Source organism: Gavia stellata, chromosome 20 (assembly GCF_030936135.1).
Source record: "Gavia stellata isolate bGavSte3 chromosome 20, bGavSte3.hap2, whole genome shotgun sequence".
NCBI lineage: Eukaryota > Metazoa > Chordata > Aves > Gaviiformes > Gaviidae > Gavia > Gavia stellata.
This window is the reverse complement of record NC_082613.1, coordinates 10,130,902-10,147,751: the sequence shown is the minus strand read 5'-3', so window position 1 is coordinate 10,147,751 and position 16,850 is coordinate 10,130,902. Positions and strand designations below refer to the sequence as shown.

At 40.4% G+C, this 16,850-nt stretch overlaps 1 protein-coding gene across 1 annotated transcript in view; it reads right to left on the bottom strand.

The window, feature by feature from the left end:
* Positions 1-16,850, bottom strand: part of PREX1 (phosphatidylinositol-3,4,5-trisphosphate dependent Rac exchange factor 1) — a 168,833-nt gene that overhangs the window by 97,298 nt on the left and 54,685 nt on the right. Inside the window, exon 2 of the mRNA XM_059827031.1 lies at positions 3,221-3,292. Within this exon, the coding sequence (XP_059683014.1) occupies positions 3,221-3,292 (72 nt within the window). The remainder of the gene's footprint in view (positions 1-3,220; positions 3,293-16,850) is intronic.

Genomic DNA, 16,850 nt, shown 5'->3' with positions numbered 1-16,850 from the left:
ACATTGATTCAGCCTGGTGGCCGGTGATATGGCAGTAATTCAGAAAAACAATAATCTGTAAATTAAGTCTAATCATTAAAGACAGGAATGAAACCTCAATTCCTGGTTTAAAACCAGTTTCTCTCTGGTTTTGCAGGGGTAGACAAGACCAGGAATTCAAGGAGCCTTCCTCTGCATGTACCCAGGTTCAACTCCATACCTTCTGTTATTCAAGGATGGGCAGAGTATTTCTCTCAAACTCCCCCTGCAAGCTGGCTGCATGTGCAGAGCACAGCCTGTTGCACCTTCCTTGTCTTTCCCCGCCTCTCACTTCAGGAATACTGAGATATGGTAGTACGCACCATCTTTAATGCATACTTGTGCCTCATAGCTCCTTTCTAGCTCCAAATAAACTAAAAGATTCCAACACACTGAATTTGCACTGATGGCCTCTGAACCAAAATAAAGGACAGGGAGCTAGGACCATTTGATTGCTTCCAGAAAAACTCCCGTGCTAATTCAAGCAGAGCATACAATGATTCTGTCACATGGCTGAAATTGATGTGATGACACAGTAGCCTCTGTCTGCATGGCTTTGCCAGAAGCTGTGCCAAAAGGGGATTAACAAGGAAGAGGAAAACATCTGTCAGGGATGATTTTATCCTTCAGGAGCAGTCTTCAGGGGGTATTTTTTGATCCAAGGAATATCTCCGTAATCTAATTAATTCTGTGTTGGTCAGTAGAGCTCTGCTTGCAGCAGAATTCACAGATAAGAAGAGTCACTTGAAAATCAAGGCAGCAGAGAGACCTTGACTGCATGTGCATATATATCTAATACACAATTACCATTTATAAGCCTCCTGGGAGGATCTATGTCTGGCAGCTTGTGTACAGCCTCAAGTTGTACTGCCTTCAATCTACTGTATCAGTAAAATGACATCAGTTCCCTGCTGTGAATGTAGCATAATACTAACATATCAATAGAGTTATTCCCACATGAGGCAGCGAATAAACTAAAAACATTTTTTTTATGATGTTGCTGCAGCTGTTGGTCACCGGAGTACTTGAAAAATCTGGGCACAGGACTCAGTGTGGCCTTTCTGGAAGGCAATACAGTGGCCAAAGATTACTGAAATCTCCAGCGCTTAGCGCCAGCTGTAGGAGAAACCTGCAAAAATAATACTGGGAGCAATAACCCAAATCATCCTAAAAAGCACTTTCTCCTTTTGCTCAGAGGTGAGTGACTGCCAGAATACCCTGTATTTTCCTCTAGACATTTCTGCTGCATGAAGAAAGAGAGGAAAAGACGGGCTTTTCCTTACATAAGCTGCCAAACTATTTATACAGTCTCTGCTACCATCCTTGCTGCTGCTGGCCACCTCACAGCTCTCTGGTGACTCAAGATACATAATATTAGCAGGCAGAATTATCAGAAGTCCCAACACCACCTTGCTTGTCCTGCCTCTACCAGCAAGGAGGGAGAAAAGAAAGGGAAAGAAAGAACAAATCTCTTTCACCTGCAGGAAAGACAATGAAATTGGGGGGCGGTGTGGAAGGGGAGCAGGAGGGGGAGATAATATTGACTCTGATCAGGAAAACTGTGCCTTTGTGATTCTATTTCACCAGCAATAGGCGTAGGCCCTTTATTACTGAAGAGAAGCTCTGTTATTGAAAGCTGGGTATTGTAATCATAAGAATAAATGAGGTCTCACAGTGGCCTCAAAAAGACCCCCCAGGCACTTCAAGAATGGGACAAAAATGAAGTGGTACTTCTTCCCCAGTGGAGTATGATGAAACTTCAAATACAAATACATCTAAATCAGCAGAGAAAATACGGATTCTTCTGCACAGGCTTTGTGGGCACTGCATCTGATTATGTGGCAGTCATAATTAATATTCATTTTGGTGATATATGAATAATGATAGAATAATAACTTCCATCAACATCTGCAGCTGTTCATCAAATTGGAAAAATGGTTGCATAGGTTTATTTCCCATGCAGACCTTACTTTTTGCACACTTCTCTACACACGAGATCTCTTGTCACTAATCACTTGTCTGTTTTTTCTTCAGCCACCTCCAAACTTACTTCAGACTCTAGATGGTGAGTTTCTGGGGAGCAGGGCTTCCAAATTTGAAGACAGCAAGAGGCCTAGCTCCACAAAGCTGCCAAGCCATCTTGCTGATGCCAGTCAGTCAATAATACAGTATTGCTAGCCTGTAGAATGAATAGCAAAAATAGGGGCTAGGGCACTGCTAGGATCTCTATACATTCAGGTGATACTAGTATGTGAAATGGAGGAACCAGCCTTGGGGAAATGCATGCCAGCTGCAGTAGCACTAGCTGGTATGATATACCTATTATTGCTGTACCCTGTTCCCAAAAGTGTAAAGGGCAAAGTTTCTGCTGATTCAGGAGCTACAGGATCAAATGCAAGCCCAATAAGTAAGCCTCTAATGGCAAACAAACTACACCCTGTCCCACTAATCATCAGGTTTCACTTGATATGTGTACAAAGAGGGGTTTGGTTTCACATGCATGTGTGTACAAGGAGGGTTTTTAAGCCAAATTACTACAAGAAAGTGTTATTTGTATTTATGAAAAATAACCAACAACAAGGCCTCCTGTGACCATAGGCACTAGAGAAGTTAGTACCTCACAGCTCTATGTTTTATGTCCCATAATTCTTTCCAGTGCAAAATTCATTCAGGAACCTCCTCACGCAAGGGTCTCCTGTTACTTAGTCCTCCCACAAGAACCCAAATTCCTTCCCACTAGAACACAAAGGAATATTCCTGCCTCCTTCTCATAAGCCCTATCAATATCAGATTTGTAAAAGACAGCAGATGCAAATTGGCTAACTGAATACTGTCAAGCAAAATAGACAAGGGCTGTGCATTCCCTGCCTTTCCTCTCAAAGATACTGAAAAGGCCTCTCTATCCTCTACCCACCATTTCACAAATCTTGCCAAGAGTTAGTATCTCTGACAACACTACACTGTTGTCAAATTCTACTGAAATTAGCTGGTGGGATGAAAAATTGCTGCAAGATGACAGCTATGCGAATGGGCAAACAGATTGACAGATAAACTGTCAACATGAGCTTCTTTTCCTTAGGGAACCAGTTTAATAATAAGCATCAATACGACATGAGGATATTTGATATTCATATCCCTGAATCTAGCCTTTCATTACGTATCATTTTCCCTATTAAGAAAATAAGGAAGATAGAATAAATACCTTAACATTCTCCTCTGTTATGTACTTCTCAGCTTTGTCCACAGCATTCTGGCGGATCCGGTGAAGAAATGCCTGCAGAGATAAAAAAGATTATGTTCAAACAGCTTGATACAGTTTGATTCCACTCTTTTATATCCTCTAGGTTCCCATCAACACCAGGCAGCTGATTACCTTTAAGACTGAAAGAATGTAAACATTTACCAAACTACCACCACAGTTCTTAGACTCAGAGTTGCATTCAGGGTAACAGAAAAGACACTTCCTACAATGTTGTTGGGTTTTGCCTGGCCATAAATGTCTTCTGTCTGTTGAAACTTTTAGACTTAATTATCTGTTACTACCAATAGACCACAGCAAGGGTCTGTTTGTTTTTTCTTTGAAGGTTTCCCTCTCTCTAAGATGCAGCTGTTTTAACTTTGGGAGGCAGTGTGCCTGAAGCACATCAAGACACATGTCAGCAAAAAGGACTAAAGAACGACAAAAGAACATTCATGCTGCTGGAGCTGAAGCACATCAGAGCTATGAGCCAGGGTTATGGACAAGTTCAACAGACTCGATACTTGGGGAAGGGAAATGGAAATTGCCAGACACTGCCTGGGACATATTATGCTGTTTCACTGTACTTCATTTGGTTAAAAACAGACAAAACAATGCTGGAACTTTACACCTAGGCCAGATTTCCCCTCCCCTAAGCTCTGCATAACTTTGGCTTTAACAGGCAAATCAATAAAAAGCTCCAGGCCAGATACAAATGGACAGTGATCCAAGTATCAGCCTTCAAAGTATAATTCTGGCTACTGGAATTCAGGACCTACTTGCATTTGCACTGAACATACCCACAACATATTTGATCCAGAGGGAAGGGTTTAGCAAAGCATACTGTATGGGATTTCTACTTCAAGCCTCCACTGTTTTAGCAACTATTGGCTAAAGGGGACTTCTGAACTGAGATTAGGGAATTTTACCTTCCACAGGCATCAGCAAAGAGAGATGCAAATACCTGCAGGTGAGACTGAAGGGAAGCCAGTGAGGACAGAATCTGCTGCGATAAACTACATGACCCATGCACAGAAGGGTAGAGGGCTTTCCTCTCTGTCCTTGTTAGTGGTTTCTAACTTGCCTCCCACACAAAGACGTGAGCCCTGGGGAGTGCTGTGAACAAGGAAGACAGGAACTTTTCTTACCCACCTGAGACAGAGGGGGAAGCGGGTGATTTCTTTGTATTCATGGTACAAAGCAGCTTTGTTACAGCTTGGTAATAAAAGGCTTTTAAAAGTTGAACTATTCCTGAGCAATGCCCATGTCAGCTGATTCACACTCAGCTTTTTCTTTTATCCTTTTGCCTGTTGGGATTGGCAGCAGCTTACAACCTGATAAGAAGCAATGTTACTGAACCAAACTTAGAGCTTATGGAATGCCTTTGCCTCTGGTATTTTGGTTGGAAGACAGTGAACATGTCCCTGTCCGACTTCCAGCACTAGAAGGGGTACATCTCTGTTTCTGCTTAGCCATGGCTCTCTGACACTTGTCAGCCATTCACACTTTACAGGACAGGCACCAATAAAAGCAAGATTAATTAACAAGGTACAGAGACCCTTCATTTGTTTTTGGCCCTGGATTCTTAACCTGCTTTTGAACAAATTTCAAGGACTATAACCACGTTGCTCCTCTTGTATTGCTAAACAAGAAGGAGATCCTGGCTAGATATGCAGAGCTTAGAGCAGGTTGTGTGGACTAAGAAGCATGAAGAACAGATTCCTGCATTAAAGGAACAGGACATGTGTGCCAGCAGCGGAAGAGGCATTTTATAAGAACCAGCCAGTCCACCTTGCCAATAATCTGGCCAGGAACTGCTGCAATGTTAATGTACTGCCCAAGCATCTTGGCAACAGTCAGGGAACTGTCTGAGATGAAGTGTTCAGCATGATGACTAATGGCAGGAGGACTGACAGGAATAACTGCTGCACTCCCACTTCAGTGTTGGGTGTGATATCTGAGCATTAATAATCAGACATCTGATTTATATGATGTAGCACATCACATTAAAGTCACTCATTCTAAAAAGATAAGCCAGGCAGAGACTCTTCCCTGCTTTAATCACATCTCTGTTTGGAGACAACAAATCCAACTGGAATGATTAATTAATCTATGCAATTAGCAGCTCCACTGGTGACTAATAGTTACCTGCATATTAGTCCCAGTATGGTGGGTCTAATAGTAGAAAGCTGGTAAATAGAAGTGCAAATCACATTAGCTGTTACAGGCTAGTCAATAAAAAAGCAGAGTCTCTGTTAATCTAAAAAACAGCTTTTCTGTGACGCTTGTCTGAAAAGATCATTTAATGTGAGCGTGAGAAAGGGAGAAAAGGAGAGAGAAAAATCAGAGAAAGGCATAGAAGCAGGGAGAAAGTAGAAAGGATGAAAGACATAAGAGGGAAAGAGACAGTCAACTTCGTAGATAGTTTGTCAAATCTCCTACAGCCTCTGATTTGTCTTGATGTGCATGAATAGCAGTCTTTCCAGTAATAATAAAACAAGACAGTTACAAGATATTTAGTAGTCTATTTTCCAAACTACAATCCCCCCAAAAAAATTAGAACTTAGTGGATGCAGAACTATTTGTTCCCCAGTTTTCAATACCTTCTCATGTGCAAACAGAACCTTTGCAACACAGCCACTCAAATTAAAAAGCATATTAAACACAGCAGCTCATAGACCTAACGTTGCATGCCCTGTTCACATGACACCACCACTTTCCTTCCAAACCACTTCTAGCTTGGAAAAAGCAGCCCTTTTCCCAGAGATGTTGTTCAGACATTCAAGTCAGTGTTTTCCAAACTTCTCAAGTCATTTTTTTATGCTACCTGTTTTGCTAGGCTTTAAGCCCATCTGTACCAACACCATCCCTCTATTCACCTGGTGACACAGAATCTTTAAGACCCATTACACAAGTAGCATGCAACTCTCTTTGGGAAACACAGCTACAGGGAGTGCTATGATCTTTTACTAGACCTATTTATTTATCTCGAAAATCAGACAGGTATTTGAGCCAGGACATGACAAAGGTGACAAAAAAAGAGAGAGGGTGGTGGTAGTGAATATTAGAAAACGCCCATATCTTATTTATATTCCGAAACATATTGTTATTAAAGACGAAGTAGTTGAAGGGGTAAAGGCTTTTCTGGCCACCTAAGAAGTTACTGAGACAAATGCCCTCTCTGGCTGCTCCAACCTCTTCACGCTCTACACAACTCATATATGAATTCAAGAGGTCTAGCCCTTGACATTTTCCATGAGGAACTTTGAGGGACCACTTAGTAAAACCACCTTCATCTGCAACACTTCCGACCTCTGCAAAAATGAACTCACTGTCCTCCAGGAATATGTGGAAGCACAGAGGTCAGCTTTCCTGGGAGCTCTTGAAAAACATTCCTAGGACTTGGGGACTCCAAAAATAATTTCTTAGGACACAGTAGGATGATCACGATCACCCCTCCACTGCAGTCATAAGTGGAACTCTCTATTGTGGCATGCTGTTGGTTTCCTACACCCACAAACTATCAGGGGTTCAGGGAAGGACAGCAGTTTACGATACACACTATACTGAAACAACAGTCACACATCAGATCAGTAAGACACTGTTGAAGAGCTAGAAAGAGATGAACAGGCAACAGAATTAGACTCTGCTCCCTTCTATCTGCTTGTTGTACCCTGATCAGGACCGACATAAGGTTAAAAATTTCACAGAAAATAGAGATAAGAAGATGGCAGATAACATGACTCTTTCTTTCTTATTCCCACAGATGCTGCATTTGCTCTCTTGCCATTTGTAGTGTTCTGCTGTGCTCACACTGGGCCAGGTCTCTGAGCAACCAGGCTGTATGGTGGACTACTGCTTGCACAACAGAAGGAGGGGAGAAGGACTGGTAGAGAACTGGGTCCAGAACAAAAGCAAGTCACAGCACAATGTAGGGAAAAATGGGAAACCAGGCTGATAAATTTTCATTCTCCTGATAAAGGTCTGTGAAGGTTTCATCTTCCATGCATATGTGCTAATCATTAGGAAAACAGCCCACAAAGGATGTGTTTTTGTTTAAAGTTCTGGTGCTGCATCAACATAACATTTATTTGTGCACTGTGACTTGTTGCCCTAGAGGTCTGCTGCTTCCAAACTCAGCAGGCCATGTCTGATGCTCCTCATATCATGCATAAACACGGTTTATAGTTTGTCTTACAGTACAAATGCCTTGCAGGATTCAAGCAAATCTATGACAAATTAGAATGAGCAGAGTGAAATGCTTCCTTTCTGCATCATGTCATGTTGGGTAAGTTCCTTCCAACAAATACTAATACAAACACATTACAAATCTAGAATGCAATTTAGGTATAGAAGTTCATTTCAGTAAACAAGTACTTTTTAATGGACCCTTTTTCATGAAGGTGTTTTGTTCTTCAGTTCACTATCCTTACAATCTAGTGTTGCAATGAAACCTTGTTGCTTTGAGTGTCTTTGCTGCACCTCTGAACCACAAAAGCACAAGCACACTTTAAGGAAAGAATCTGCTAATTGTGAGTTGTTCTCACATGAAACACACTGAAGCAACTTGGATTTCCCTCAAATACTTTTCAAATGGCCCTTGTTGAACTTTGACTTGTAGCCTTAACTTCATTAGGGAAAATTAGTGTTCACCACCTTCTATGTAGCATAAGTAACACATGGCAAATACTAAGGACGAGGCAGTGATAGTTGGCTCATGCCCCTTCTCAAAATTCATGTCTAAGGCAGATACTTCCTCAAATGTTCAGAAATAGCAAGAGATTTCTGATTAAACAGCAAGGCAGGCAAACTGTGCATAACCCTGAGGGAAACGAAAGGGAGAACAGAAACAGACAAACAATGATGAGGCAACTGTCTACCATATCCAGACAGAGCAATATCTGAAAGCACAATCCTGTGAAACCCATTTTCTGAATAGGTGACTGGAATTTCATATTGCTCTTAAGAGACAAGTGAGACAATTTTGTTAAACTCGTCAGTGATCAGGACTGATTCAGAACAACACGGGGATCAAGATGAGCCTAGTATTTTCAGTGTTAAAACAAATAAATTGCAAGAAGCTTTAAACAATTGATTGCATAAAGCAAGCGCAGATATTTTGATTCCAAGAAAATGTGCTCACAGTGAAAAATGAAGAGGTGACACGGACAATGAATTTTATCATTTGACCATCACTAGCATCTTCACCTTGCAACTACAGCATAGGGGCTATGCATTAATCTGTCTCTGACAATACAGAGTAAAACTTGTCATAAAGATTTGAACAAGAACTTGCAAGTGTAATTTTAATTTCTTTTTTTCTTATCACTTGAATAAGTTTTGCCACTAAATGTGGCTGTTAGATAAGCTTTTGCCTCCATTGCAGTACAAGCAAGATACCAAAAACTCCATTGTCTTTAGCAAAGCAGCTTGAAAGTCCTGTGGGAACACGGCTCTACTGAAATAGTCTGATGATTTAAAATGAATGCTGAAGTTTGTGTTTTAAGAGCAGGTGCATCCTTGCTCATGTTAGCCAATTGTTAGCTTTGAACCTTGTCATCCTGGTCATGCTCTTTTGCTTTCTATCAGATATGCAGTTTATAAGCTAAAGCTCTACACAAATGACAGGAAACATAAATATCCTGCATCCTACATGTGAGAACTGCAGTTCTTACCCGCACTGAAGTCTGAAAGACAATGCAATAAATGATCTCAAAATAATGTAACAATGACTGCACAGGGCTATTTATACAAAATAAATCCCATCAAAACTTCCCCCCCCCTTCATAACAACTAAATGTGCATTTCTACGGAAAAGTAAGTCTTTCAGCATTTCCCTTTAAGCATGTTCTAAATACCTGAATGCAGAACTTCACTGAATGCTAGCACAGCTTTGGGTTACCAACCAATTGGGAATAAAGCCACTTTAATTGGAGGTGAACCTACTTCAGTTCTATTGCTCCTAGAGCGGCCTGCAGTACTGTGCACTGTTAACCAAGATCTACTGACTTCCATCCTAGAGACAGCTGGATTTTAAAGACAGATGAAGTCATTCTCGTGTAAATTCAGACAATTGGTTTTCAAACATCTTTTACCTTCCTGGACAAAAGCCAGCATATACATGTATAATACTGGGCCTGATACAGGTTTTTTAGTTGTGAAATTTCAGTTAGAATATTGGAAATCAGAAGCAACTCCTTTGACATCACTAGCATTGCACATGTAAAATGGAGCAAAACTGAAGCAACTCTGCTACTTTTAAAGAGTATATTACTGTACCTCTTACACTATAAACTGGCAATCCCATATTCACTCATTGCTCAGTTACTGGCTGCTATATTAAGATTTCTATGAAAACACATTTTAAATTATCAGTGTCTGGTAAACAAAGAAAAAATTTAAGCATCAGATGAGTGCATTATACTGAAATGTCTGCATAGAGTATTTCACCTATGAAGAATATTGTTCTCTAGATCCTCTTAAAACAAAAAAGAGCCACAGCTGTGAGAGAGAGCAACTCTGCAAAAAGTAGCTCAGATCTAGCGCCAAATTAATTCATCAGCAAACAGCTGAACAGGGACTTGCCTGGTAGGCAGAGATGTTTAGTAAGAGGAAATAGCATCAGAAATATCTTTTATTGCCCTAATTTCAGGCTTCCTGTGTATCAAATTGGCTTTAAAGCCTCAAAGCTTATTGGTACATATTTATTTTTTGATCGATTCCCTGAAGAGGAACTAAACTATTAGTTAACCAGGATGATTTTAAAAAAAAAAAAGACAAAAAAAAAAAAAAGAAGTCATGTACATTATGGAATATCAAACACATTCTCTGCTAACAGTTCAGGCAGTCTGAGCTGTAAGTTTGCATCATTGCCTACTGCTAAACAGAAGGTCAAACAGACTCTACTGTACAGTTTTTAAAATGACACTTCTCTTCCAAATGTTACAGCCCTTGCACAATCTTGGGCTATGTTAGATGTGAAATGAGGTGAACTACTTATACTGATCACCTGTGCTCTACGATATTCATTTCACTATTTTTGAAAGCAAATATGAAGATCTCTGTCTTCAGAACCATTACGCCCATTTCCCTGGGGACAACGTCTTTCTTGCTCATATGCCCCAACTCCACCCCCCACACTTCCTTAAAATTTTTTTCATTCTAATGTTGTAATTTAGAAAAACAATCATCTCACACACACAAAAGCATGGATGTTACAGCATGATTCATCTCTTCCCACAGAAGACTGCATGACCAATTGCAAAAAAATAGACTTCATCTCAGGTGGAACTGCAAAGACCATCAGAAAACAAATGCAGGTTCAGTTGCAAAATCCAGATGTATCACAGGGGAGAGATCTTTTTATCTGAAGCATACTTTCAACAGGTATTTCTTATAATGGTATAGATACATAAGCAATAAATAAATCTATACATATTACAAAACCTCCACTGATACTGACAGTTTAATAAAGATTAACTAAGCACTCATCATGGCAATTTGAAACCTCTTCCCCACTTCTTAGCCTGACATATGGTGAATCCTGATAAATACCAAATGAAATATGGGGAAGCATTCAGAAAGTCAGCTGTTTAAAATTATGGAACAGTGTGTATGAATAAAATGCTTGAACAAATAAACTGAATTATTTCTTTATATACTACATAAGAGAAAGAGCCACTGCTTATGTAAGCTATATGCCTGAGATATTTCTAAAAATCAAACTGATTTGTCCTTAACCAATCCCGCATTTTAAGGTTCATGCAGTTATGACCACGCTTGGCTGATTTATCTTACATCTGTCTTGCCACTGAGTGTTACACTGTCTATAACATCAAAGTTAATGAAAAACAGTTGCAAAATACTGGCAATGTATAGCACTGGGATCTTCAGTGGTGCTTGAGGAAGTCAGACATTCCAACTGCTTTTTACTTACTTTCACTCTCTTAACAATGGTCCACCACAGAGGTTTCTGTCAACAAATCACTGTGGCTACAATTCACCTCATCTAATTGCACCCACCTAAAAGTTGAAGCCTACCCTAAGTCAGTGATACAGGTTCCCTCTACAACAGAAAGCAATGGGCAGGCAACTTCAGAGGATGAGTCACTACACTCTAGGAGTGATGTTTAAGAAGAAAGGCTGAATTACCCTCTAGAAATGCCTTTCTCTTTCCATCAAGAGAGCACCTGGGTAACAAGTTTAGATTAGACCACCCTCCTTGCCTGTACCAGTTTCACAGCATCTGCAAATACAAAGTTCCAGGGCAATGAGTGTTACTGAATCGTTTCTACAAGTGAATCAGTGACTGTGTCTCTCAATATGGATGCTACGAACACGGGGGCATTGAAAGTTGACACATGCAAAATTAATGTGCACAGACATTCTCAGCATGGTAGTATTCCTGAACTCATCACAAATGAATTGAGCTAGCAGCACTTCCCAGAAAAAGTAATATACAAAGAAAGCTCCAAAAAGATCCAGGTCTACATCTGTATTTCCAGTGTACTGATGTTTTACACTGGAATTCTGCAACAACAACAAAAAAAGTCATACCAAATTCATTCATGCATTGACTGATAAAGGAAGGTGAAATAAAAGGGAAGTGAGAGTGAAATATGTTGCAGTGTTTCTCACTCCAAAGAGAGATCCCTTTCTTAAGGAGGGTTTGTTTTCATTTGAATTACAAAAAACTTTTTGTGAAGTGAAAGAGAGGCTGGTGCTGCAGAGGGGTCCATTGTCTCTTCTCTACCATTGCCCTGAGTCTGCTATACCCTTCTCCCCTCAGTCACTAATATTTACATCCTCAGGCAGGTCAGAAGATCCCAATTCCTTTCAGGGCCCAACAAAAGCTACATTTTTCACCTTTGGAACCCTTCAGGACTAATTTCTACTAATTTCTTCATATGTCTCATACCCTGTCTCTCTTGACTCCGCTTCATGCTCCCCCTCCCCTCCAACACTACCCCTAAATCACTTTGAATATTCCCATTATTGTAGATCTAAAAAAAAAAAAAACCCTCTTCTCCTTTGTAGACCCACAGCTTAAGCATGCCCTTCTGTGAATATCTATCCCTGTATGACTCCAGCCCATTTTAAATATCAACAGAAAATGTATTTGTTTGGATTTTCAAAGGGGCTTAAGAAAGTTATGTGCCTAATTCTCTCAAGCCTTTGGAATATTCTCCCTTTTATTGGCCTCTTCATGTCTTTCTCCCTGTTCTACAATCATGAGATGATTTTGATCATCTTACTGCACCATGGAACTCTTCAAAATGCTTTCAGGACATAGTTTGTTTGAATAGTGTGTTTTACCTCATTCCTCTTTTATGTAGTGGAAAAAAATCCTGACAAGTCTGTGTCTGCTTAGCCTTTATGTTACTTTAACAAAAGTTTGCTTCAGGAATAAGGGCCCAATAAACAACATATAAATACTTCAGGATTTGACCCATATTACTTACATTCACTGTGTCCATAACCGAGAGAAGCCTGCAGACTGCAAGCAGTTCTAGATTAGTGATGTCTCCAACTACTAAGATCCTATCAGCACCAGGGAATGTTTGATCAGGTTTCAGGCTCTACACAGCAATTTCTTTTTCAAGAGGGAGGTAGAAGCATCAGAGTGACTAGAAACATCAAGTGGCCCCCAAAATTAGTAAAGTCCAGATGTTGAATGTAATTGTAGCAAAAACTGGAATTTCTTCAATTAATATTTGAAGATTCCAATCTAAGCTAAAGAACTTTGACATCAGAAAGGTTATTCTCTCCTTTTTCTACTCTTTCTCTTTCCAGTGATGGCATCTTAATATATTACACACTAAATAGACAAGACACAGAAAAACTTTAAAATGAAATCTAGTATCATGAAAGTCCATGGAATTTTTTACATTAGTTGCAACATAGGCTAGGACTTCACTAGTGTTATCCCCTCAGCAGGTAAGGATCATAGAGAATAGATAAAAGCTTTTAAAATGTTGACTCTTGTCTTACTCACTCAGTTTCTGAATACGTGTAATGAGCTGATCATTTCAGAGCCACAAAGTTAACAATTTTACTTCAACGGTCAGGCAAACAGAACTGCCAAAATGTGCAGGGGTGTAAATCCACATAAACTTTACTGATTTGCATGTGAGTAGACCCACCTGACAATCTGGCCCTTAGTCTTCCAACTTAGTTTATGTGATGATATTGAATAACATCAATTTTCAACTTAGATTGAATCTCTGAGCTAACTGAAGCAGACCAGTTCAGCTTACTGCCATCAGGTTCACTGACACTTGTTCTAAATTATGTTGTGAATCTACACTGAGCCCAAGCTTCATGATCTCAGGTGACTCACAAACTTGATCTACATTGCAAACATGTAACAAAATCCCAGGATCCTATTTCAGTAGGAGCATTTTGTCTATGCCCTGCTGATATGTACTTAGAGTCTCATAAACCAGACTTTGGATCTAAATATTGAGATTACTCCTATGGGTATCTTCTCAAGGAGCTGTCTATCTGACCTCAATTCATGTGTATATAAGTGGCTAACAAGCTGAATGAACAGTATTCCATGCACTGACTTACACAACCTGATAGAAACCCAGCATGTGTATCAAAACAAACTCTCAAATGCATGTATAATGTATAAATATTTGTGCTTGATTCTTAAGTTTAAAAGAACCCAAGAGTGCAAGTTGACTGAACAGAACTGTACTTTCTCAAATTATAAAATGCAGAGCTACAAAAGAACCAGTCAAAATGTCAAAACTAGACATTTCACCTTAGAGAGGGTCCTCAGAAGTATTTGCATCAGATCTGTTTATGCACTCACAGGTTTCCTATTAATCAGGCTTCACAGCTGAGGTAAAATGGGAAGCACTGAAATCTGTAGGTGCCTTATCCAGAAAACTAGTATTGGAATTGGCAGTGACTACTAGAAATCACAGTGGAACTGTCCTGATTTCAGGCATATTGGCCACCAGATTTTAGGCAGCAAGTAGTAGTAACTGCATTTGAGAATCTTCATGCAGACATACTAGACACAGCGCAGTCATGGGTCAAGGGACTTCAATTCCAAAGTTATTTCTAGTTTAGGAGACTATCCTGGTATCTGCCTGCGCAGCAACTCCCCTCAGGAGTCAGTCAGCTCCCCTCAGGCTCCTTCATAACCAGCAACCGGGGCTCTGGTGCAGCACACAAGTGTTAGCATTCCTGGCCTTTGGAGCTTGAAATTTCCTGCTGGGAGAAATCTGCTTAAGTGCCTGTGGTGTGACAATGGGGAACGCAGCTTTCCGTGGAGGCAGTACAAACTCCACAAAAGGCTGTGACATTCTGGGCTTCTCACCACTGGAGCCCAAGGAGAGCGGAGAGCGGCTGTTTCTCTGTAGCCTGTGAAAGGTTTCCAAGAACTTCAAATGCATGGAAAAATATGTGATTTGGTGAAAAGGAGTAGAATCCCAGAAGGGGATGGGGAGGGAAGGGGGTACTCTGACTACCCCAAACCTTTTCTGTTAAAGGCAAGATGGGCTGATGCTCATGGAATCAGCTCTCTCCCCCTCCTGCAGGAGCACACCAAATAATGTGTGGTTCATGCAGCTTGGGCTGCTTTCAAGAAGCGAACAGCATGTCAAGCTCTCCCTGCTATGAATTCTCCCACTTCATAAAACCAGCAGTTAAGGTATGTTTATTTGTGAGCTAAAGGATTAACATTCTACAGGTAAATGGAAAGGAAAATGAATCTCAAGAAGGACGCTGATCTGAATTTTCGTCTTCCCCACACAAAGGCCACAAGGCAATGTGACACATCACACACACACACCCCTGAAAACAATGAAAGCAAAGCTTAGTCTCCAATTTACTGTCTTTATATAAACTGCTGGTTAGGCCATGCTGTTCATCTTCTGAGAAAAAAAAAATCTATTTACAGAGATATCCATTTCTATATTTTGAATACATAGTAAATATTTGTCTGTATTACAATTTCATAATTCACTAAAGAATAATGCTGTAAATAAGAAAGTTCCCTGATCTCTGATCAGACCACCAACCTCTCTATAAAGTAAGTACAGGGAATAAGTTTGCAACAACAAGCCAGCACTTAACGCGCCTTCTCTATCCCAGCACTCAGACTTTTTCACTCAACTTTGATTTAAAAAAGAAAAAAACACAGGGATTTTTATCTAGTTTCAGCTACACCATGATTCCAGCTCAGGAGAGTTACTTCCAGGCAACCTAGCAGGAAATATTTCAACATTTTACTAAATCTAACTAGTCAAAAAAAACTGTTAATTTAGAGTTGAGGGGGTTTTTTTGAAAGAAACACAATGCATTTATACTTCCTACCACAGAAAAGAAAGGAACAGAGCTTCAGAGCTGTCACTTTGCATGTGCTTTACCTTCAGTAAGCGCTAACACACAACCACTGATTATGCTTGCATGGAGAGAAAGATGGGTCGCACACACAGCTGCACCTTGCAAAATATGCCTTGATGTATTTGCAATTATTTACACACAAAAAAGAGGAAAAAAAGAAAGAGTGTCTTTCACATGTTTGTTTAAAAGAGGAATTAGAAAAATTAACCTCACAAGCACATTTTTTGTCACTAGACCTGAGCAGGAACAAATAGTTTAGCTGATGAAAAGCTGCTTGCTGAAAGTACAGCAGCTGATCTGAGCTAGTTTTCCTAATTGAGCCCAATCTAACAATGTCTGCACCGTTTTAAAGTGTGTGCCATGTGACTGCAGCTGTTCATGGTGATGGGACACAGTGTTTTCCAGCCATCTTTCCTATACTGGAATAAAGTAGTAAGCAAAGACTGAACTGGACAAACAGTCAGGAGAAAATCCTCAATTAATTATGAAATACGATGCCAAAATTTTAACCAGACCAGAAATCTCCCTCAAGGCAGACAATGTAATTTACAGGCCTTGCTTTTTTTTTTTTTTTTTTCCTCCTTTTCCCCCAAACAACACTACACCCCTAACCTCTACAGAGAAGCACAAGCCCACTGCAGAGCCGTCTGGAGCCAACCTCTGCCCACAGAGCACCTCAGAAACATCCTCAGAGGGCTTATTCATGTCAGGGTTCCTGCCCAGTTCTACAGACTTAAAATATTTGGGCTATTCAAAAAAGCACCAGTTTGGGGTGCCTAGCCAGACCTAAATTCTTCACTGCATCCAATACTCAACAGTAACCTGTCCCATTCCTTCTCAGACAAGTGGAAAATTACGCCATTTTGCCAGGTCAAAGAGCTGGACAAGAGCACAGTCTAAAAATACCGCCTGTCCTACTGCCCCAAGCCAGCCAAAGAGCTGGGTTTCATAGTTCCCCTTCACGTACATTTATTTTGTTGTGACAGACTAAAGAAAAGCTCCCTCTCACTGTGGCATTTCTTCTCTGCACACATGTTCTTGCAGAACACAATCATATCACACACAGTCTTAAACCCCAGCTTCCTCTGAATCACAGCAAAGAATTAGACCATTATATTTTAAACATAAAGGGGAAGTTGAGAGAGAGAGAGAGAGAGAGTGTGAAGCTTGCTAGCATACTCTGAACTGAATGGCTCCAGCAAGCAGACTGCCCTCCCCAGCATTCCCATGGCCC